This window comes from Nycticebus coucang, chromosome 9 (genome assembly GCF_027406575.1).
Source record: "Nycticebus coucang isolate mNycCou1 chromosome 9, mNycCou1.pri, whole genome shotgun sequence".
In the NCBI taxonomy this organism is placed as follows: domain Eukaryota; kingdom Metazoa; phylum Chordata; class Mammalia; order Primates; family Lorisidae; genus Nycticebus; species Nycticebus coucang.
In genome coordinates this window covers 26,302,571-26,326,341 of record NC_069788.1, presented here as the reverse complement: position 1 = coordinate 26,326,341, position 23,771 = coordinate 26,302,571, and the positions used below count along the sequence as shown (strand labels likewise).

The 23,771-nt window shown below is 39.8% G+C and overlaps 1 protein-coding gene across 1 annotated transcript in view; it reads left to right on the top strand.

Annotated features, from left to right (window-relative positions):
• LRRC1 (leucine rich repeat containing 1) overlaps positions 1 to 23,771 on the top strand; it is a 157,282-nt gene that overhangs the window by 93,312 nt on the left and 40,199 nt on the right. The window contains exons 5-7 of the mRNA XM_053602610.1: positions 13,491 to 13,547; positions 13,824 to 13,887; positions 14,273 to 14,347. Of these exons, the coding sequence (XP_053458585.1) occupies positions 13,491 to 13,547; positions 13,824 to 13,887; positions 14,273 to 14,347 (196 nt within the window). The remainder of the gene's footprint in view (positions 1 to 13,490; positions 13,548 to 13,823; positions 13,888 to 14,272; positions 14,348 to 23,771) is intronic.

Genomic DNA, 23,771 nt, shown 5'->3' with positions numbered 1-23,771 from the left:
ACTGTAGATATCTGTTAAGTCCAGGTGGTGAATGGTTGAGTTTAAATCTAAAATTTCTTTGCTTAGCTTCTTTTTGGAGGATCTATCCAGCACTGCTAAAGGGGTGTTAATATCTCCAACTACTATGGAACTGGAGGAAATCGAGTTGCTCATGTCTGTTAGAGTTTCTCTTATAAATTGAGGTGCATTCTGGTTGGGTGCATAAATATTAATAATTGAAATCTCATCATATTGAGTAGTACCTTTAACAAATATGAAGTGTCCATCCTTATCCTTCTTTATTTTGGTTGTTTTAAAGCCTGTTGCATCTGCAAATAGGATTGCAACGCCTGCTTTTTCCTGCTTTCCATTTGCCTGGAGTATAGATGACCATCCCTTCACCTTGAGTCTATATTTGTCTTCTAATGTAAGGTGAGATTCTTGTATGCAGCAGATATCTGGCTTGAGTTTTTGTATCCGGTCAGCCAACCTGTGCCTCTTTAGAGGACAATTTAAACCATTCACATTAATTGAGAATATTGATAAGCCTTTCAAGAGTCCGGTGGACATTTTTAATCCTTTTGTGACTGTAGAATTTGGAATTTGATGCAAATTTTCTGGGTGCATTTACTTTTGTGGTGGAGGATTATGCTGGTCTTTATGGAGGATAGGTCTGAGAATATCCTGGAGAGCTGGTTTAGTTGTGGCAAATTTCTTCAACATGTGAATGTCATTAAAGTATTTAATTTCTCCATCATAAATGAAACTCAGTTTAGCTGGGTACAGGATCCTGGGTTGAAAGTTATTTTGTTTTAGGAGATTAAAAGTCGATGACCATCCTCTTCTAGCTTGAAAGGTTTTAGCACAGAGATCTGCAGTTATTCTAATATTCCAATATTCTAATATTCTAATATTCTAATATATTCCCCTTGTAGGTAATGGTTTTTTTTTTGGTCTGGCTGCTTTCAGAATTTTCTCCTTCATATTAACTTTAGTGAAATTGATTATGATGTGTCTGGGGGATGTCTTATTCGGGTTGAGTTGTGCTGGAGTTCTGAAACTGGTTTCTGAATTTCAGAATCTCTTGGCATGTCTGGAAAGTTCTCTTTCATAATCTCATGGAGAAGAGACTCTGTGCCTTGTGAAGCCACTTCATCGCTTTCGGGGATCCCCATAAGACGAATATTGGTTTTCTTTGAATTATCCCAGAGCTCTCTGAGAGAGTGATCTGTTTTTGCCCTCCATTTCTCTTCCTCTTGAGAGTTTGGGAGTGTTCGAAAGCTTAGTCTTCGATGTCAGAAATCCTTTCTTCTGCTTGTTCCATTCTGTTACTAAGGGATTCTACTGTGTTTCTCAGATCTTTGAGGGCTGCAACACATTTGTCTCAATGTATCAAAATCTTTGGTCATTTGGTCTTTGAATTCATTGAATTCTTGAGACATCTTTTGGGTTACTGCTTGGAATTCTAATTCGATCTTATTTGCTATCCAGATTATGAATTCGATTTCTGACATCTCAGCTATTTGTTTGTGCATGGGATCTTGTGCGGTGTCTACCCCATTGCTTTTCGGGAGATTTGATCTACTCTGATTATTCATATTGCCAGAGTTTTCCCCTTGATTTCGTCTCGTGATTGTTTTTCACCATTACCTCTGGACGTCCTCAGAGTTGGGGTGGTGTCTCTCTGAGATTAGACCGCAGGGGGATCACTCTATTTTTGCTGGATCTTTGTAGGGAGTGACCCTTTGTAGCTCTTTTTGGGCTGCCCCAGCCAGGGAATTCTGGTAGTAGGAGCAGCTCCGGAGTATGACACCCCTGTATCCAACAACAGGGTATGGGGTGGTGCACATGGTTCTGAGAGTGCCTGCCACCCAGTGACTGTGGCCCAGAGGGCCCAAGGTTCTAGCAGTCTCTGGCCAGGAGAAGGGCTCTGCACAGAGGCAGGAAGGTCTCCGCAGCTACCAGAGTCCCTGTCCAGATGAGCAGGCTGGTGTAGAGGCAGGGAGGGTACAGGAGGGAGGATGTGGGGTGGTGCGGTTCCCAGAGTTCCTGGTCAGGGCATGGGGAGGCCTGGGGGGCAGAGTAGCATTTCCCCGCGCAGCTCTTACTGGGGTCGGGCAGGGCACAGCTCTTCCGGAGGTCCAGGAGGTCCAGGAGGGTGCCGATTGTGGGTTCCGGTGCAGCTCTTATGTAGGTCCGGAAGGGTCTATCATAGGCTAATTGATATAAACAAGAGTTAAATCACTACAGTCACAAAGCATTATTAAACTTCTAAATAAAGACTCCAAACACTTCTAATGTTAAACATTGAAATAAATGTGGGCTAGACGTATGTTTGTGAGTGATAAATTAGGATAAGTAAGATAATTATTTACCTAATTTTTGTGAGGGGCAGCAGTCACGGGGTGATGGGTTAAATAAAGGAATAAATGTTTATAAAATGAAAATCGTCAGGAGCATGCCTGTAGTCCCAGCTGCTCGGGAGGCTGAGGCAAGAGAATCGCGTAAGCCCAAGAGTTAGAGGTTGCTGTGAGCTGTGTGACGCCACGGCACTCTACCCGAGGGCGGTACAGTGAGACTCTGTCTCTACAAAAGAAAAAAAAAAGAAAATCGTCAGGAGCACCTCCTACCACTGTGCAGTTCAAAAACGGTAACAAATACATGTGGCCCATGGAGTGTGTTGTTTGTTGTTGAGCATTTATATGATGACTCTGAAGTTTATAGATTTTTGACTGTTATTTGTGTTTATTCACTCATTTTCCATACCACTTATTTTAATTCCAGTGAAGATTAAAACTTTTTATATGCCTTTTTTTCTGACTGGCTGAAGTTTTTACTAATTTAATAATTGAATTTCTGCCTCTTTCATCATGCTTTCCCCAATGATTGGAAGAGGTGACGTAGGTCCCAGACACACAGGTTCCCTGACCTACCTTTTACTCCCCATGTGATAAGCACTTTGTCCCTTTTTCTCTACACAGAAGTCTGGTTCAGTGTTTATTGGGGTGTGTGTGTGTAACTGGATCACCTTGTACTCTTAGGCAGTAGAGGTCTCGGGGGTCCAGCTCTCTTTGTGTCTGTACCTACTTGGCGTTGTTCTCCCATGCTAAACACATACAAGTGAGAAGGCACTCAGTATTGGCGCAGCCATTCCACTTGCTTCCATCACGGCATCGTGGATAATCCAGGTCGTGTGTTGGGAGCTCTGTGCTAGGAACACATTAGCTTGCCCTGCATAGTTAACTTTTTTTGGTCTAGTGCTGAGTAGTTTCTATAAAAAGTTGTTATAAGGAAACGACTATGAAAAACACTGTTCTGTTGCTCTAAAACCTTCTAATGAAGAATTATTGTCTATTGCTAATTTCTCTAAGGAACTGCTAGGAAGAGAAAAAAATAACCTTACCATAAAAGAACTGGTTAACTTCTTCCTTTTTAATAATAAGAGTGACATTTGTCACATTTACTTTTCTGCCTTTGCTGCCAGAAAGCTCAGAGCTAATTCTGCTGATCAGTGAGAGCTGCTGTGTCTTTCTGTGTGGTGAAGGGAACTAAGGCCTGTGCCGCTGGCTGGTGCAGTCGGGTGCGGACTCTGTGGGGTGCATATACTGTCTCATCACAACATCCTTACTCGTAAGGCCAGCATCAGCTGTTCTGAGCCTCATTAGCTTCTCCTCTCGAGTGGAAGTAAGTGGTCTGTCCAGGTGTGTGTCTCTGGCCGGTGGCAGCGCTGACATTTGGACTCAGTTTCTTCCTTGAAGGTGCTCCATTTTCTTTACTACCTGCTTCTCACAATGAGCACGTTAGTTTCTTCCTCCCTTGCATGGCCTCTAGCTTTCTGTTTCATGAACCTTTTACACGCTAGCAAGTTTTAAATCTGCTTTAGAAAAAGTTGGGGTAAAATAAAGTACATGACTTTATATATCACTAAAGATGCCAGTTGGCAGGGAAGGGCAAAGAGGAGGGGCGAGCAGTGGTGTCTCACGGTTCAGGACCTGGGCAGGCTCTGAGAGAACTATCTGAAGAACAACTTTGATATTTCAGATATGCCCTCGGAAACTGTAGTGAACAATGGCTTTTTACTTTACTGTCACTAAAAACACTTGGAAGCTTCCACTAATAAAATCAGGAAGGATAATTTTGCATCAAGAAGGTTTCAAATCATGGTACAGTGTGCAAATGAATTTGTCATTCAAAATAGCATTTCAATACTGAAAATGTTTTTTTTTTCAGACCAGTTGTATCAATTTCTACTCACATAAGGCACACACTGCATTTTTTATTTTTTAAAAGGAGTTACTCTTCAGATGACATCTTTGTGTGTAGAATATCCTAAGAATCCACCAAAAATACTATTAGATCTAATAAATGAATTTAGCAAGATTGCAGGATACAAGTTTGATATACAAAAAGCAGCTCTGTTTCTGTATACCAACATTAAACAACTACGTTTACACGTGCCAAAAAGAGTAAAATACTTAGGATAAATTTAACATAAGAAATAGAAGATATACACACTACAGACTAGAAAACATCCTTGAGAGACATTTAAAAAGACCTAAATAAATGGAGAGACATTCATTGTGTGTGCAGGGGCGGGAAGACTTAAGAGAGCTATACTGCTCATATTGATGTACAGGCTCATCTTAATCCCCATCATAATCTTCCCTGGCTTTTTTGCAGGAGTTGACAGATGAATCTAAAAATTCAAGTGGAAGTAGACTCAGAATAGCCAAAACAATCTTAAGATCAAAGTTGGAGGACTCACGCTTCTTGAGTTCAGAACTTTACAGTGCTGCAGAAATCAAGACTGTGTGGTACTAGCATAGGGATAAACAAGGGATTAATAGAATAGAGGTCAGAATCCACAAATAAATCCTTCCATTCATGGTTAATTGATTTTGACAGAGGTGTTAAAACAATTCAATGGGGGAAATAATAGTCTTTTCAACAAATGCTGTTGGGAAAACTGAATATCTACATGCAATAGAAAGAAGTGATACCCCTTACCTCACACTACACACAAAGATTAACTCAAAATCCATCCAGGTTCTTAATATGAGAACTGAAACTATAAAACTCTTATAAGAAAACAGAGGTAAGTCTTTGTGACATGGACTAAGGAATGTTTTTTTTTAGATATGACACCAAAAGTCTGTGCAACAAAAGAAAAAATTGGACTTTATCAAAATTAAAAACTCGTGTGTACTTAAGGACACTGTGGAGAAAGTAAAAGAAAACCCACATGGTAGGAAAAATATTTGTAAATTATATATCTGAGGAAGGTTGGTATTTGGAATATGTTTAATATTCTTTACAACTTAGTAATAAAAAGACGGCTCAAAAATTGGCAAAGGATTTGAATAGACATTTCTCTAAAGAGGGTATACAGATGGCCAATAAGAATATGAAATGATTCTCAACATCGTCAGTGATCAGGGAAGGGCAAGTCAGGGCCACAACAGACATCACTTCACACGCAGGATGATTATAATAAAAAAGATGAGTGATAACAGGTGTCAGGAATGTGGAGAAATTGAAATCCTCATATGTTCTTGGGAATGTAAAATGGTGCAGCTTATTTGTAAAACAGTTTGTGTAGGTTTTCCCTCAACAAACCTGGACATAGATACCATGTGACCTAGCAGTCCCCTTCTTATGTATAGGCAAAAGAATTAGGAACATATATCCACATAGAACCTCATACACGAGCATTTATAGCAGCACTTTTCACATTAGTCAAAAGGTAGGGACAATTTGAATTTTCACCAATGGCTGAATGGATAAACAAAATGTGGTATGTCCATAACAGTGAAATATTATTCATCAAAATGAATAAAGTACTGCTGTATGTTACATGGAGGAACCTTGAAAACGTGCTGAGTAAAGGAAGCCAGACACAAAAGGTCACATATTGATTGTATGATTCCATTTATATCAGATGTCTAGTATGAGGGGCTGGGAATTGGAGGGAGAGCATACGGAATCATTTCTAATGGGCATGAACTTTCTTTCTGGGAGCTGAAAATTTTCTGGAATTAGATAGTGGTAATTTTTATATATGTGTACACCTTGCAAATAAATATACTGAAAACCACTGAATTATGTACTTTAAAGTGGTATATTTTTATAGTTTATGAATTATTTCTTTCTCACTGAAGAAGAAAGTGGACTTTTGGAAGACTTGAAGCCTGGTCCTGCTGAAGGATAACGCTTGGAGACAGACTGGGGTGGGTGGTGAGGTCCCTGAGCGCGGCCCCTCAACTGAATCGAAACTTCACAAACAAATCTATTTATTAAGAAGATTTGTTCTGTGAATTTGGATTCTGACAAAAAGCCCATACTCAAGGATCCAGAAGGCCACACATGGCCTTGGCCGCAGGTTCTGCGTTTCTGCGTTTCTTCTGAGAACATGCTGCTTTGTCTTTACTTTGGGGAACTCTCTCCATGAGATTCCATACTCTGCCATTAAAGAAACAGGTACCCTCAGAAAAGGAGTGAGCCTAAACATCTCTTCACATCTTTACTCCCTGTTTCAGTTTCCTTCTAAAAAAATAACATTCTTAGAGAAGAAGGGATATTTGTAATGAATTAGTTCAGGGCCTAAAACAGTTATCAGCCACTAAATGGTTATTCTCAGTAAACATTTAGTTACGACAGTTTGCTGATGGAAGGAGAGCAAGTGAGTGGCCCCTAGGTTCTCTGGCAGATTGAACTAGAGCGTGTGGGTCTGATTTTGTGTCTGCTGCTGTTGGGAATGACGACCTTAATTTGAGTGAGCTTGAACTCAGTGAGCCATGTGGCCTTGCTCACCATGCCTGGTGTTGGGCTTCTTAGCTATATTGCATTAGGAGTATGTACTGTCTAAGAGGGATATATCTTTTTTGAAAGCTGTTTCTGAATTTAATGCCCTCCCTCCCTGCCTCGCTTCCTCCCTGCCTTCCTTCCCTTGGAATCAGTATAAAATAGTAAAAACAAAAATTAAGATTTATTTAAAAAGATTTCCAGGGCACACACCATAAAGAAATTTGCAACCAAAGTTTCCTTATATACAAATTTGATGTTGACATGAGCAGAGCTATTACGAATGTGTAAGCAGCTCCCCCTTACCCCCATCAATGTTGTTTTCCACAATCAAATATTGTTGCCATAAATGCTTGCAGACTGTGTATTTTCATGGTTTTAGTGTGTACAGCCATTTGTTTGCTTGGTCTGGCTTAATTTATTTTACTCTTCATTCTCTTAATGAGTTTGGAAAAAAAAAAAATCCAAGTGGATTAAAAGGGTTTTAAACATAGTAGAGAACAGATGCAAATTCCTAAAAGTAACCACTCATCTAGTCCCTCAAATAGAATCCTAAAAATACAGTTGGCCTACGTTCCAACTTAAAAAGAGTGTAACTCTTGTCCCCGCCATCATGGACAGTGTAAAACATTAAGTGTTAGTATGCTGAAAAGAAATGCTGCCTGCACTCTGTTCCTGCAGGAGCATATTGGGGCTTGGCCCCTCCTTTTTGGTTATAGAAATGGTAGGAGTTGAAAGGAGAATAAAAAATCAAGTTTTTTATACAGAGGAGGAAGAGGAGGTTATTCCAGCAGTATTGCATAGAACTTAATTTGTCAGAAATTACAGTTGAAGGGGCAGCGCCTGTGGCTCAGTCGGTAAGGGGCCGGCCCCATATACCGAGGGTGGCAGGTTCAAACCCGGCCCTGGCTGAACTGCAACCAAAAAATAGCCGGGCGTCGTGGTGGGCGCCTGTAGTCCCAGCTACTCGGGAGGCTGAGGCAAGAGAATCGCTGAAGCCCAGGAGTTGGAGGTTGCTGTGAGCTGTGTGATGCCACGGCACTCTACTGAGGGCCATAAAGTGAGACTCTGTCTCCACAAAAAAAAAAAAAAAAAAAAAAAAAGAAATTACAGTTGAAGGGCAAAATGAGTTAATAGTGTTTTAAAGAATTAAAGTCTACTTGTATATAGACAATGAGACACTGCAATTGTTAAAAAAAAATACTGGTATGTACAAATAAGAAATGAGACACCAATCTGTTAAGTAAGGAAAGCAAAGTACCCAATAGATGTGGGATGCTACCTTCCTAATTAAAAAAAAAAAAAAAAAAAAAGAGGGCGGTGCCTGTGGCTCAGTGAGTAGGGCGCTGGCCCCATATGCCGAGGGTGGCGGGTTCAAACCCAGCCCCGGCCAAACTGCAACAACAACAACAAAAAAATAGGCAGGCGTTGTGGCGAGCGCCTGTAGTCCCAGCTGCTCGGGAGGCTGAGGCAAGAGAATCGCATAAGCCCAAGAGTTAGAGGTTGCTGTGAGCCGTGTGACACCACGGCACTCTACCCAGGGCAGTACAGTGAGACTCTGTCTCTACAAAAAAAAAAAGAGTATAGTATGTTTCTACCTCCTTGTCTTTGCATAAAAGAAAGTCCTAAATGAATACATAAGAAATTTTTTAAAAAGTTGATTTCTCATGAGAATATTTTTGATGGTGGGAAGCTGGATTGATGGGACAAAGGTGAGATGAAAACTTTACTGAGTATTTGTTTTGAATAGTACATATAAAGTTATTGCCTGTTCACAAAATTGGAAGCTGTGGAATGTAATGGTTAAGAATGCAGATTCCCTAGTGAATTCTGGCTTTCCACTTATCAGTTTTACAAGACTTTGTTCAAGCTCTCTCTGTGTCTTGGTTGTCCCATCCTTAAAGTCAATTCTTGTAAAGAAAGGCTATTCTTTTACATACAGGCTGAGCATTATGAATGTAAAATTTTGAAATCCAAAATACTCCAAAATCCAAAACTTTTTGAGTGCCAGCTTGTCACTCAAAGGAAATACTTACTGGAGCATTTGGAATTTCAGATGAAGTACAGTAAAACCATTGCCTTAAAGTTAGTTGCTAATGTAATTATCACTAGTAGGGCTATTAAAGACTAGTAGTTCTAGTAGAACTATTAAAGACTAGTAGTTCTCATCTTGCATCTCAAGTGTTTAATTTTTTGTCACATTTCTAAAAGTATTAGAGATAACCTAATTCTTTCTTGGGTCTATATAATATCCTATTTTAACTGAAGTAGGATATTATATAGAAGATAAAAACATGTGGAGTTCAGGTCTCCTTGTCTCTCTAGTGACTAAATGCTTGGGTCCTGAAGTACACAGAAGTTCAGATCTCCTCCCTGACACTTCTCAGTAGAGTGTTCTTTGTTAGGTGCTGTAAGAGATGCAAAGATAATTGAATTGAATTGGTTGCCTTGATGGGAAAGGCACTGTCTGAAGTCTTGATTAAAGAAGCTATATTCTCAGAGATGAGGAAATGAGGCCATTCATTCGTTCACCTTTATGTTACCATCTCTAATCTGATTCTGGAGGTAGGAAGCTTCTGTTTTATGTCTGCTGTTACTACAACAATCTGGAGAACCATCTTCTAGATGAGCTGATGGGTTCTACATTTTGGTCTAGGAGTACCCAAGGCAAGCTACTGATGAGAATCACACCTGTGGTTTCATTCTACAAAGTTAATGATACTCTAAACCGAGAATGACTGGTCCAAATGGTACTCAGAGGTTTGGGCTCACATGGGAGTTAAGAGTCTACCCTCCAAGCCATTTCTTTGCTTTCTATTCCTCCAGTGGGGCACCAATTATGGACAATGTGTAGTAAGTTGAAACTGGCCAATGTCAGTTGTAGAGCCTATCCTCAGAGGAGGTTTTCTTTTTTTTTATTTTATTAATTATTAAATCATAGCTGTGTACATTAATGCGATCATGGGGCACCATACACTGATTTTATAGACCATTTGACATATTTTCATCACACTGGTTAACATAGCCTTCCTGGCATTTTCTTAGTTATTGTGTTAAGACATTTATATTATACATTTAGTAAGTTTCCACGTATCCTTGTAAGATGCACCGTAGATGTGGTCCCACCAATTACCCTCCCTCTGTCCATCCTCCTCCCTCCCCTCCTCTCCCTTTCCCCATATTCTTAGGCTATAATTGGGTTATAGCTTTCATATGAAAGCCATAAATTAGTTTCATAGTAGGGCTGAGTACATTGGATACTTTTTCTTCCATTCTTGAGATACTTTACTAAGAAGAATATGTTCCGGTTCCCTCAGTGGGACGACTCCTGTGACTAACAGCATCTTGTAGTGATCTTTCTGAACATGCGGACTCAAGGCACACACACTGGGAGGCACCCTACTGCACTTAGGGACAAAGACTGTCTTAAGGAAATAAGGCAGAAAACTGGCTCTGTTAACTTGAAAGGAAAATATATTGTGCCCTAATTGCCATGGTAGATATGATTGTGCTTTTTTAAGGAAAATTTGAAATCCTGTAGTTAAGTGCTTCAGCCAAGGAAGCCCAGCTAGTTAGTGAGGAGCATGCCAGGATTCTGGCCTGGGTCTCTGCTTCCCAGACTGTGTGTTCTTTTTAGAGTGGCTTTCATCAGTAGCCCCTGGAGTCTGATTATGTCTACCAAGCTTCTTCATTTTAAATAGTTTAAAATGAGAAAGGCTATTCTTTTGTATATAGTCGAGCATCCTAAATGCAAAATTCTGAAATTCTTAATACTCCCAAATCCAAGCCTTTTTTGAGTGCTAGCATGTCACTCAAAGGAAATGCTTATCAGAGCGTTTTGGATTTCAGATTAAGTACCGTAAATCCTCTGTAAATTGACCCCAGGGGATTGTAACAAACTGGTCAACATAAGGAATTGGGCCTGCATATGTGTGGGCATGTCTGATCTATGAGAATTGGGTCAACTTAGGGAGATGGTCAACAATGGAGTTCTGCATGTTGCAAATATTCCCAAATCTGAAAATATCCCAAATCCCAAATTCTTCTAGTCCCAAACCTTTCAGATAAGGGATACTTAACCTGTACTTTAAGTGTACTTTAATTTGTAGTTTTGAAAGGTAACAAAAATATGACTTTTTTTGTTGTTGATATGCCCACATTTTTACTATTCCCCCAAACAATAGAAACAGCAGGGTTTTGTAGTCAGAACCTTTTTACTTAACAAGGTATTATGTCTAGATGTTAGCCCGATGGGGGTGGGAACTGTGCTGTAAATCCATAGGCCTGTTAGCAGTATTTTTGTTTCAGCATTGTTTGCTTATAGCGACCCGTGCCTTGGGTCAGGTAGTGGCAATTCTGCAGCACCAGAGACCCTCACACACACAAGTTATGTTCACTGTGACACAACACATTGGTTCAGAAAGTAAGAGACTTGTCTATTACCCCAACAGACCTATTATGTCTTTGCCTTTAAGATAGAATTTAAATGTGTATCATATTCTTAAAATAACATAAAACAGCAAAAAATCCCAGTGTTTCCTAGTGTGTGTAAGAGGTAGGACTTACGTCTATACCTAAAATTGAGAGATGTTTTTAAAATTTCAACTGGAGACTTCCATAGTATGAAGAGCCGGGGTTGGGGGTGCCTCCCTGCCAGGTGAGGACAGGAAGCTTGGCCTTCAGCCAGGTCTGCGTTGTGACTTTGCCTTTTTCTAACTAGTGGACCTCTCACAAAGCATCGCTGCTCTCCTAATCAAGTCGTGGCAGTAGCGGCAGTGTGCTGGGTGGTGACTGGCGGGAGGAGCCCTGCACAGTCCTACGTCGGCAGCGCGTTTCTCCCCTGTGGCTCCGTCTATGCTGCAGGCAGGAGATGCCCAGACCAGGCTGTGGGAACCTGGCCCAGCACTCAGCAAAGAGCCCTGCGAGGAACCGCCTTTTTATTTATTTATTTTAAAGACAGGGTCTAGCATCTCCAGGCTAGGATACTTTTACTGGTACATGACAAATAAAATTTTTGAAGCAAAGAAAGACTTTTCTCTCCTTTTATTAGCAATGTCTTATTTTGTCAAAATAGGTATGGAAAGCAATGAATTAGAATAGATACAATGACAGTCCTACCATTGATTTTAAAAATTCAAATGTGAAAAAAGCCAAAGGATTGCCACGTCTCCCGTAAAACTGGGTAGGGGTTAGCGAACATTTAAAACTGAAAACAAAGCCCTTTGGTTTTAAACTTTTCCTTTTTCAAGTGTTACTTCTCACCATTAGCTACAGATTGCCTTGGGAAGTAGGGACTAGGCAGTGTTCTCCCGGCCTCCTTCCCACGCCCTCGTTACTTCTTCTACATAAACTCTCCATCAAGAGACAGTAGAACTAGGTGACTGCAACTACCCACCTAAGTTACAGTTTATTTGAAGAATATTGTCATTAAATTTATGATTACTTACTAGCGAGGATTTTTTGTAGAGAAGAAAAATTATTTGTTTGCTTTTGCTTTAATTATGAAAGCTATTATTCAGTTTGCTATAATTGGAGAAGGAGATACAGAATTTGTACACTTTGTAGTACAGTTAAAATAGATTTTCTGGCAAACACATTTTAAGCACGTATATGTACTGTTCGCTTAAGTTTATACTTTCCAATGTTATGAAACCAGCTTTGATGGTACACATGATTCCGGCTTTTTGCTGGAAAGACAGAGAATAGAGGATTATGGCAGATTAGGGTGTTGGGTAATGTCTGACTCCTGTGTCCGTGTGTTCAGAAATAAAATTCCTCCAAATCTGGATGTGACTATGGTGGTATCAGTGAAATGTGAGTTTTCTGTTGGTGTAGAGTTTAGGGCAGTGCCTGCTGGGGTTTTTCTGAACCAGTATGTTGTGCCGGTGCTGACAGAACTTGCATGTGTGAGGGTTTGTTGTGACGTGGAATTGCAGCTTTCTCTCAAGATTTGACCCAAATAATCAGCGTCTGGAGAGAGCATCTGTCTCACTGCACTGTGCTCCTAACAGACTTGATTACACCTCAGAGGCAGGAGAATCTGCTGAAAAGGGCATCATTCTGTGGTTGAGTAAAACCAAAAGCAACATTATTATAGCTCCCATTTATTAAATCAGTCTTGTGTTCCAGGTACTGTGCAAAGTGCTTGTTACATCATCGTTAACGCACTTAAAGTGATTTCCCCTAGCACTGCCACTGCTTGCTGTATGAATTTATGATCTTCAAAGAGCAATTGGGCTCTCTGGACTGAGATGTCCACTGCTTTAAAACAGGAATGGTCTCTCACTCCAGTTTGGAAAAGGAGCTCTGAGTTCTGTGAGATTAAAGGCATTACGGTTTTTATGGTAACAGCACATTTTTGACATTCTCAAGTCTAGAAGCACATATTCGGCTGCTATCTTGGTCCTGGGAGTGGTTGTCTTTTAATGGCTGGTGAGTTATTTCCACATAGCACATGTACAAGGTATTTGTGCGAGGGTGCCTTGTAGTTATGACACGCTGTTTTATTAACATTTTAAGATTACAATTTAGAAGGTAGAGATCCTATTGTTTCTATGGGGGTGGGAGGTGGTGGTGGGAGGTATTTTTACCCCAGGACGTGGCGCACAGGGTTTTTGCTACTTGTCGAGTGTATGTATGGGGGAGGGGAGCAGGAAGAATCTCAGGAATTTGCCTTATGCTTTTTTTTTTTTTCTTCTGTTCATTTCTAGTCTTTATAACCTGGCTTCACTGGAACTGAGAGAGAATCTTCTTACATATCTTCCTGAGTGAGTCTCTGGGGCAAATAAGAGGAGATTTTTGTACAGAATGAATTTAAATATTAAAAAAAAGGACTACAACATTATGTCAAAAAAGAGTCCGTGTTCTCTGGAAAGTTTGGGAGATGCCAACCTCCTCTTAATAATTCTTCCTTTAGTATTTTCTACCATAAAAATCCAGATAGATCTTGTTTTTGGAAACGAGTCCAAGTGAGGAATACTATATTGCTCCGCATTTCTAAGTACTCTCTTAAGTGCTTTTTTTTGTTTGTTTTTTTGAAATAGCTCACTTGCCCAGCTACGGAGATTAGAAGAACTTGATTTGGGAAATAATGAAATATATAATTTGGTAAGTCTGTATCAGAGAGAGGTTTGAATTTAATTTTGTCCTTAGTTAGTGATCACAAAATGCTTCGGGGAGTTCTGTAGGGATGATCATGAAGCTAGTGTTTCCACAAATACGGCTTGGGAGCCTTAGATAACATGCTTCAGTGTCACAGTTTGACAATTGTGATTCCAGGGTGGGAGGTCAGATTAGAGTTGGTGGGAACAGCTGGCATTCTGGGGGAAAGTTTGGGGTACTTTTAGGAAGGGACCGTGATGTTAGAGAAGTACCAGCAAATATTTGCTGTGGTAACACAGTTATTAACTGATGAATTAGGATTCTTTTCTTGCTTCAATGGAAGACTGAAAATTGGATCGTTGTTACCATAACATTAATTTTTTTGTTTTAGCCAGAATCAATCGGAGCTCTCTTCCATCTAAAGGATCTCTGGTTGGATGGAAATCAACTGTCAGAATTACCTCAGGTAAGTGGTAATTTCACAAAACACAGAACAAAAACAACATATCTCATGTTTTTCTTGCCTGCATATAAGGCTTTCTTGAAAACCAAAAACACTGATTGAAAAAAGCACATTTGGAAAACTCTTGAGCATTCATCATTCTACCTTGCCATAGAAAACCTCACCCACCATTTCTAAAAATAGTAAACGTATCCTTTAGTTTGTGAAGTCTGTATTTTATTTCATCCTTGCTACCTGTTTATGTTCCATCAAGCCCAGCAGATTTACAAATTACTAAAACCCGTGATTCTGATGGTATACATTTCTGACACTCTGCAATTTTGTGATCACTAAGGACAAAATTAAATTCAAATTCAAACCTCTCTTTGTGATGTGCCAAGTGCTTTGGGATAATTTTGATCACATTTTGCCTTGTAATAGTTGACGTAAAAGCCATGTTAAATGCTTTTATTTCACATTTTTTCCAAATCTGCTTATGGCTTAGCTGGTGTGACATGGTATTCAGACTTTCCCTACTGTTACTGAGTATGAGAGCCATGTTCCAAAAGAAGTGGAGCCTTGTGTAGACTTCTGGGTACACAGTTACCTTGTGGAGTCCTAACAAACTGGCCCACATTCTGAGAGAAAAACTGAGAAACCTAAACAAATACCCCCTCCTGGGGGGCATTTCCCCCTTCTATTTTGCTCTCCCCACCTCCTGTTGAATTTTATTCTTTGCTGTATCTTACAGCTACTTTTTATAGTCAGTATATTTTATAATGACTAAAAGTAAAGTTTTTAATTAATTGTTGTACTTACCACTGAAGTTAACCATGATGTCACTTACTGACTAACAGAACTAAGGACTAATTGAAGTTCTGAGATCTTGACTGAAGTTGGGAAAAAGGACACAGATCAGCAATTGTTGTGGGATATTATTTGATGGATACTTAGGTATCTGTAAGAAATATGTGAGAAATCCTGGTTGAGAGAATGCTAACTACTTTAACAGTCAAAGGACAGAGGAAAATCCATTAAATTATTAGGAGAGTAATAAAACACCAGCTATGAGACATGAAGGGGAAAGAATCTATATGTACACATTTGTGTAAACGGCAGTGTCCAAAATGTGATATCCTAAACACCATCCTCCAATGATCGTATTGTAAATGGTTATTTAAAAATCTTATTTGTTGCTATAGTATAAACTAAGCAGCACTAAACATAGCAAAAAGTCTCAGAATGATTTTCTAGTCTTCACTGACGACAGAGAGAAAGGAATACAAAGACACTGTTAGAAAGAATTAATGAAAAGTAGAACAATGTCAGGGGTGGGGCCTGAAAGTAGTAGAAATGTTGTCTGGTTTCCCACAGTACAGGGTGGGATTGTAGGCATGTGTCCTATAGGGGATAAACTGGAGAGATTAGATCAGATGAAAGTGAATATAGAAGGATCAATTTGTAGTTACTTAGACATCAGGGAGCCACTAGATGTTTTTGATTCTATGACTAGAGCTCGTGGTAATTAGGAAACACCATTCGTAGAATGGACTCGGTCATAGGGGGAGTCAAGACTGAAGTCCAGGATGCAGACCTAACAATCAAGGTAAGAGGGTAATGAGAGTAGGAGTTTAATATAGGGATATTTGAACAGAAAAAAATAGAAACAGTTATAAAAAAGAAAGATTGCCTCTGGGGACATGTAAGTTAAGAGAACACTTGATTAGGATGTTAGACTCAGGAAGGGATTTTTCCCAATCAAGCATAAACTATTTTCATTGATAGGAATGATAGGAATATGCTTCTGTTTTCTGTTGATGTTAAGGGTACTGATGGTCTGTATCGGTGATTTTCAACCAGTGTGCTGGTGCTGGTGCACACTGGTGTGCCTTAAGAGAATCTTAGGTCTGTGTCATGAAAAATTTTTTTTTTTTTTTATAGTTGGGGATTCATTGAGGGTACAATAAGCCAGGTTACATTGATTGCAATTGTTAGGCAAAGTCCCTCTTGCAATCATATCTTGCCCCCACAAAGTGTGACACAAACCAAGGCCCCACCCCCCTCCCTTCGTCCCTCTTTCTGCTTTTCCTCCCTCCCCCCCGCATAACCTAAATTGTCATTAATTGTCCTCATATCAAAATTGAGTACATAGGATTCATGCTTCTCCATTCTTGTGATGCTTTACTAAGAATAATGTCTTCCACTTCCATCCAGGTTAATACGAAGGATGTAAAGTCTCCATTTTTTTAAATAGCTGAATAGTATTCTATTGTATACATATACCACAGTTTGTTAATCCATTCCTGGGTCGGTGGGCATTTAGGCTGTTTCCACATTTTGGAGATTGTAAATTGAGCTGCAATAAACAGTCTAGTACAAGTGTCCTTATGATAGAAGGATTTTTTTCCTTCTGAGTAGATGCCCAGTAATGGGATTGCAGGATCAAATGGGAGGTCTAGCTTGAGTGCTTTGAGGTTTCTCCATACTTCCTTCCAGAAAGGTTGTACTAGTTTGCAGTCCCACCAGCAGTGTAAAAGTGATCCCTTCTCTCCACATCCATGCCAGCATCAGCAATTTTCAGATTTTGTGATGTGGGCCATTCTCACTGGGGTTAGATGATATCTCAGGGTTGTTTTGATTTGCATTTCTCTAATATATAGAGATGATGAACATTTTTTCATCTGTTTGTTAGCCATTCGTCTGTCATCTTTAGAGAAGGTTCTATTCATGTCTCTTGCCCATTGATATATGGGATTGTTGGCTTTTTTCATGTGGATTAATTTGAGTTCTCTATAGATCCTAGTTATCAAGCTTTTCTCTGATTGAAAATATGCAAATATCCTTTCCCATTGTGTAGGTTCTCTCTTTGCTTTGGTTATTGTCTCCTTAGCTGTACAGAAGCTTTTCAGTTTAATGAAGTCCCATTTGTTTATTTTTGTTGTTGTTGCAATTGCCATGGCAGTCTTCTTCATGAAGTCTTTCCCAGGCTAATATCTTCCAGTGTTATCCTATGCTTTCTTGGAGGATTTTTATTGTTTCATGCCTTAAATTTAAGTCCTTTATCCATTTTGAATCAATTTTTGTGAGTGGGGAAAGGTGTGGGTTCAGTTTCAGTCTTTTACATGTAGATCTCCATTTCTCCCAACACCATTTATTGAATAGGGAGTCTTTCCCCCAAGGTAGGTTCTTGTTTGGTTTATCGAAGATGAGGTACTTGTAAGATGTTAGTTTCATTTCTTGGTTTTCTTTTTTTTTTTTCTTTTTTTTTTTTATTGTTGGGGATTCATTGAGGGTACAATAAGCCAGTTACACTGATTACAATTGTTAGGTAAAGTCCCTCTTGCAATCATTTCTTGGTTTTCAATTCGAATCCAAGTGTCTATGTCTCTGTTTTTGTGGCAGTACCATGCTGTCTTGAGCACTATGGCTTTGTAGTACAGACTAAAATCTGGTATGCTGATGCCCCCAGCTTTATTTTTGTTACAGAGAACTGCCTTAGCTATACGGGGTTTTTTCCGGTTCCATACAAAACGCAGAATCATTTTTTCCAAATCTTGAAAGTACGATGTTGGTATTTTGATAGGAATGGCATTGAATAGGTAGATTGCTTTGGGAAGTATAGACATTTTAACAATGTTGATTGTTCCCATCCATGAGCATGGTATGTTCTTCCATTTGTTAATATCCTCTGCTATTTCCTTTCTGAGGATTTCATAGTTTTCTTTATAGAGGTCCTTCACCTCCTTCGTTAGGTATATTCCTAGGTATTTCATTTTCTTTGAAACTATGGTGAAGGGAGTTGTGTCCTTAATTAGCTTCTCATCTTGACCGTTATTGGTGTACACAAAGGCTACTGACTTGTGGACATTGATTTTATATCCTGAAACATTACTGTATTTTTTGATGACTTCTAGGAGTCTTGTGGTTGAGTCTTTGGGGTTCTCTAAGTATAAGATCATGTCGTCAGCAAAGAGGGAGAGTTTGACCTCCTCTGCTCCCATTTGGATTCCCTTTATTTCCTTGTCTTGCCTAATTGTATTGGCTAGAACTTCCAGCAAGACAATGAAAGGTAAAGGTGACAGAGGACAACCTTGTCTGGTTCCAGTTCATTTTTTTTTAGAGACAAAGTCTCACTTTATGGCCCTCAGTAGAGGTGCCATGGCCTCACACAGCTCACAGCAACCTCCAACTCCTGGGCTTCAGCGATTCTCTTGCCTCAGCCTCCCAAGTAGCTGGGACTACAGGTGCCCGCGACAACGCCCAGCTATTTTCTGGTTGCAGTTTGGCCGGGCCGGGTTTGAACCCATCACCCTCAGTATATGGGGCTGGCGCCCTACGGACTGAGCCACAGGCGCTGCCCTGGTTCCAGTTCTAAGAGGAAAAGCTTTCAGTTTTACTCCATTCAGTAAAATATTAGCTGTGGGTTTGTCATAGATAGCTTCGATCAGTTTTAGAAATGTGCCACCTATGCCTATACTCTTCAGTGTTCTAATTAGAAAAGGATGCTGGATTTTATCAAATGCTTTTTCTGCATCTATTGAGAGGATCATGTGATCTTTATTTTTGCCTCTGTTAATATGGTGGATAACGTTTATGGACTTGCGTATGTTAAACCAGCCTTGCATCCCTGGGATGAAGCCTACTTGATCATGATGAATGACTTTTTTGATGATAAGCTGTAATCTATTGGCTAGGATTTTGTTGAGCATTTTTGCATCTATGTTCATGAGTGAGATTGGTCTGAAATTCTCCTTTTTGTTTGGGTCTTTTCCTGGTTTTGGTATCAGGGTGATGTTTGCTTCATAGAATGTGTTGGGGAAGATTCCTTCTTCCTCAGTTTTTTGGAATAATTTCTGCAGTACAGGAATAAGCTCTTCCTTGAAAGTTTGATAGAATTCTGGAGTGAAGCCATCTGGACCAGGGCATTTTTTGGTTGGAAGATTTTTTACTGTTTCTTTGATCTCAGTGCTTGAAATTGGTCTGTTCAGGAGTTCTATTTCTTCCTGGGTAAGTCTAGGGAGAGGGTGTGATTCCGAATATTGATCCGTTTCCTTCACATTGTCAAGTTTCTGGACATAGAGTTTCTGGTAGTATTCAGAGATGATCTCTTGTATCTCTGTGGGATTAGTTGTTATTTCCCCTTTATCATTTCTGATTGAGGTTACTAGAGATTTTACTTTTCTATTCCTAGTTAGTCTTGCCAATGGTTTATCTATTTTATTTATTTTTTCAAAAAACCAACTCCTTGTTTCATTAATTTTCTGAATGATTCTTTTGTTTTCAATTTCATTGATCTCTGATTTGATTTTGGATATTTCTTTTCTTCTACTGAGTTTAGGCTTCGATTGTTCTTCTTTTTCCAATTCCATAAGATGGCTTGTGAGATTGTTGATGCACTCTCTGTTTTTGAATGTAGGCATCTAAAGCAATGAATTTTCCTCTCAAATCTTCTTTTGCAGTATCGCACAGGTTTTGGTAGCTTGTGTCTTCATTGTTGTTATGCTCAAGGAAGTTAATGATTTCCTCTTTTATTTCTTCCTGCACCCATCTGTTATTCAATAGAAGATTGTTTAATTTCCATGCCTTTGGGTGGGGTCGAGCGTTTTTGTTAGAGTTGAGTTCCACCTTTAGTGCCTTATGGTCTGAGAAGATACAAGGTAAAATTTCAATTCTTTGATTCTGTTGATATTTGTTTTGTGTCCCAGGATATGATCAATTTTGGAGAATGTTCCATGGAGTGATGAGAAGAATGTATACTCTTTATCTTTGGGATGGAGTGTTCTATATGCGTCTATCAAGCACAGTTGTTCTAGGGTCTCATTTAAATCTCTTATATCTTTGTTTAATTTCTGTTTAGAGGATCTGTCCAGCTCTGTAAGAGGAGTGTTAAAGTCCCCTGTTATGATGGTATTATCAGATATCATATTGCTCAGACTGAGTAAGGTCTGTTTCAAGAATCTGGGAGCATTTAAAATGGGTGCATAAATATTTAGAATTGAAACATCTTCTTGTTATATTTTTCCCTTGACCAATATAAAGTGACCATCTTTGTCTTTTTTGACTTTAGTTGCTTCAAATCCACACGAATCTGAAAAGAAGATTGCAACTCCTCTTTTCTTCTGAATGCCATTTGCCTGAAAAATTGTCTTCCAACCCTTGACTCGGAGCTTTAATTTGTCTTTTGAAGCCAGGTGTGTTTCTTGCAGACAGCAAATGGATGGCTTGTGCTTTTAAATCCAGTCAGCCAATGTATGTCTCTTCAGTGGGGAATTCAAGCCATTAACATTTTTTGAGATAATTGATAAGTGTGGTAGTATTCTATTCGTCTCATTTGGTGAGAGTCCATTGCTTAGTTTTATCTTTTGTATCAGTGTGGAGGTTAGGTTCTGTCCTTTAATTTCTGAGTTCTTACTTTGCTGTTGATCCATTGTGGTGGTCAGTGTGCAGAACAGGTTTAAGTATTTCCTGTAGAGCTGGTCTTGTTGTGGCGAATTTTCTCAATGTTTGTTTATCCATAAATGATTTGATTTCTCCATCAATTTTTAAGCTTAGCTTAGGAGGGTACAGAATTGTGGGCTGGAAATTGTTCTGTTTAAGTAGATTGAAGGTAGATGACCATTGTCTTCTTGCTTGAAAAGTTTCTTTAGAGAAGTCTGCGGTCACTCTGATGGATTTGCCCCTGTAGGTCAACTGGCGCTTACTCCTGGCAGCTTGCAGAATCTTTTCTTTTTCTTGTCTTGACTTTGGACAGGTACATCACAATGTGTCTTGGAGAAGCTCAGTTAGAGTTGAGGCGACCTGGGGTCCTATATCCCTCTGAAAGCAGTGTGTCAGAATCTTTGGTGATATGTAGGAAATTTTCTTTTATAATATTCTCTAGTATGGCTTCCATTCCTCTGGGGCATTCTTCTTCCCCTTCTGGGATTCCTATAACTCATATGTTGGATCGCTTCATAAAGTCCCATAATTATGACAGTGAACGTTCTGCTTTCTCTCTCTTCTTTTCTGCCTCTTTTACTATCTGAGTTATCTCAAAAACTTTGTCTTCTACCTCTGAAATTCTTTCTTCTGCATGGTCTAACCTGTTGCTGATACTTTCCATTGCATCTTTAAGTTCCCTAATTGACTGTTTCAGTTCCTTCAGCTCTGCTATATCTTTTTTATATTCTTCATATCGTTCATCTCTTATTTGATTCTGTTTTTGGATTTCCTTTTGGTTATTTTCCACTTTATTAGCAGTTTCCTTCATTATTTCCATTATTTCTTTCATTGTTTTCATCATGTGTATTCTAAATTCCCTTTCTGTCATTCATAACATTTCTTTACAGGTGGAATCCTCTGCAGTAGCTACCTCATGATCCCTTGGCGGGGTTGTTCTGACTGGTTCTTCATGTTGCCTGGGGTTTTCTGCTGATTCTTCCTCATGAGTGATTTCTTTTATCTGTTTCCTTGCCCTAATTTTCCTTTCACTTCCTCTTGCTCTTTTAGTTCTCGTGCCTGTGGACTAATGGTTAGATGAGTCCTTTTGGTACAGGACCAGAAGGGTGAGAAGGTTGAAGAGCAAGAAAGGGATGAAAGAAAGGAGGACCAAGTGAAAAGAAAAAGAAAAATAGAGAAAGGAGAGGGGATGGGTAAAAGAAATATTCACAAAAAGAAGACAGGCACAGAAATAGGGAGACAGAGCAATATAGGTGTACAGTAGGGTACTTTGACACAACCTTAAAAAAAAAACCACCGAGGCGGAGCAAGATGGCAGCCAAGTAACAGCTTCCTTGCATCTGGGCACCGTGAGTCTTGGGAGATAGGACTCCCGGCATCTCTGGCTGGTGGGAACTGCCTATCATCACTCCTGTGAGGATACAGGGAGTCAGCGAGAGACTTCTGGACCCCAAGAGGAGGACTAAAACAGTGGAAAACCTGCAAGTGGTCGCGTGTGTTCAATCCGTCTAAACCCGCCCACAACTGTAAGTTCAGTAGCAGCGAGACTGCAAACCAGAAAGGCCTTACCTGTGAACTGTTTTGATGTCCTTGGACTTGGCACTGAGTTGAACTGCCTTGGGGAAGGCCTGAGCGGGAGTGCGGAGAACTTTGGCCGTTGTCTAGGGCCCCAGTCTGAGCCGCTGAGCCAGACGGAGCTAATAGTGTTTGGCGGTGGGTCACACGGAACCATTGTCAGTGATCTGCCCCGGCAAGCTCTGCCCTCAGGGTCGCAGAGCTAGAAACGGGTGGGAGCTGGTAACCCAGCAACCAAGTAGCCTAAGGGTGGGGTCTGAGCCGCCTTGCAGCCCTAACCCTCAAGGGCAGAGTGAGACCGGTTTTGGCACACTGGGTAAGTGTGTAGCCACTTCAGCAGTGATTCCAGCGAGAAAGCTGGGAAAGCTTCTGCTCAGCAAGTTTACAAGTTCAAAGTACCTTTTAAGTGGGCTGAAGAGAGATTTAGGGTGTCTACCTGCTAGGGTTTGAGAAATCAGCAGCCTCCAGTCGTATCAGAACTGTGACTAACATCTCATACCCCAGAAGACCACGTGTTGCCCAGACAATATTCAATAACATATACAAACTGCTTTGTTTTTGGTTGTGTATTTTTTTCTTTTTTTTTGTTTGGTTGTTTTTTTTGTTTGTTTGTTTACTTTGACATTGTTGATGTTCTTTTGTTTTTTAATTTCAATCTTTTCCATACAGATCCCTTTTTCTTTCTCAATTTTCCTAGTTTAATCATAATTTCCCATTGCTGCCTTTTTTAATAACTACAACTTCATTTTTGCTAGTGTTTCTACCGCTATCATTTGGTTTTTCACCCAATTTTATCCCCGTAAAGTTTTCTGTTTGCTTGTTTTGGTTTGATTTATAGCATTTTTGTCTTTCCTCTCTACTTGGTGGAGGTGGGGTACTGTGTCTGATCAGGTTAGCAAAGAGCTGCTGACCTCAAGGGAACCACCCAACTGGGCACCCCCAGAAGGTGGGGTTTTTTAAGGTTGTGTCAAAGTACCCTACTGTACACCTGTATTGCCCTGTCTCCCTCTTTTTGTCAATATTCCTTATCCCTACCCCCTCTCCTTTCTCTATCTTTCTTTTTTTTCTTATCACTTCGTCCTCCTTTCTTTCATCCCTTTTTTGCTCTTCAACCTTCTCACACTTCTGGTCCTGTAACCCTTAGTCCACAGGCACTAGAACTTAAAGAGCAAGAGGAAGTGAAAGGAAAATTAGGGCAAGGAAACAGATAAAAGAAATCACTCATGAGGAAGAATCAGCAGAAAACTCCAGGCAACATGAAGAACCAGTCCAGAACAACCCTGCCAAGGGACCATGAGGTAGATACTGCAGAGGATTCCACCTATACAGAAATGTTATGAATGACAGAAAGGGAATTTAGAATGCACATGTTGAAAACAATGAAAGAAATGATGGAAACAATGAAGCAAACTGCTAATAAAGTAGAAAATAACCA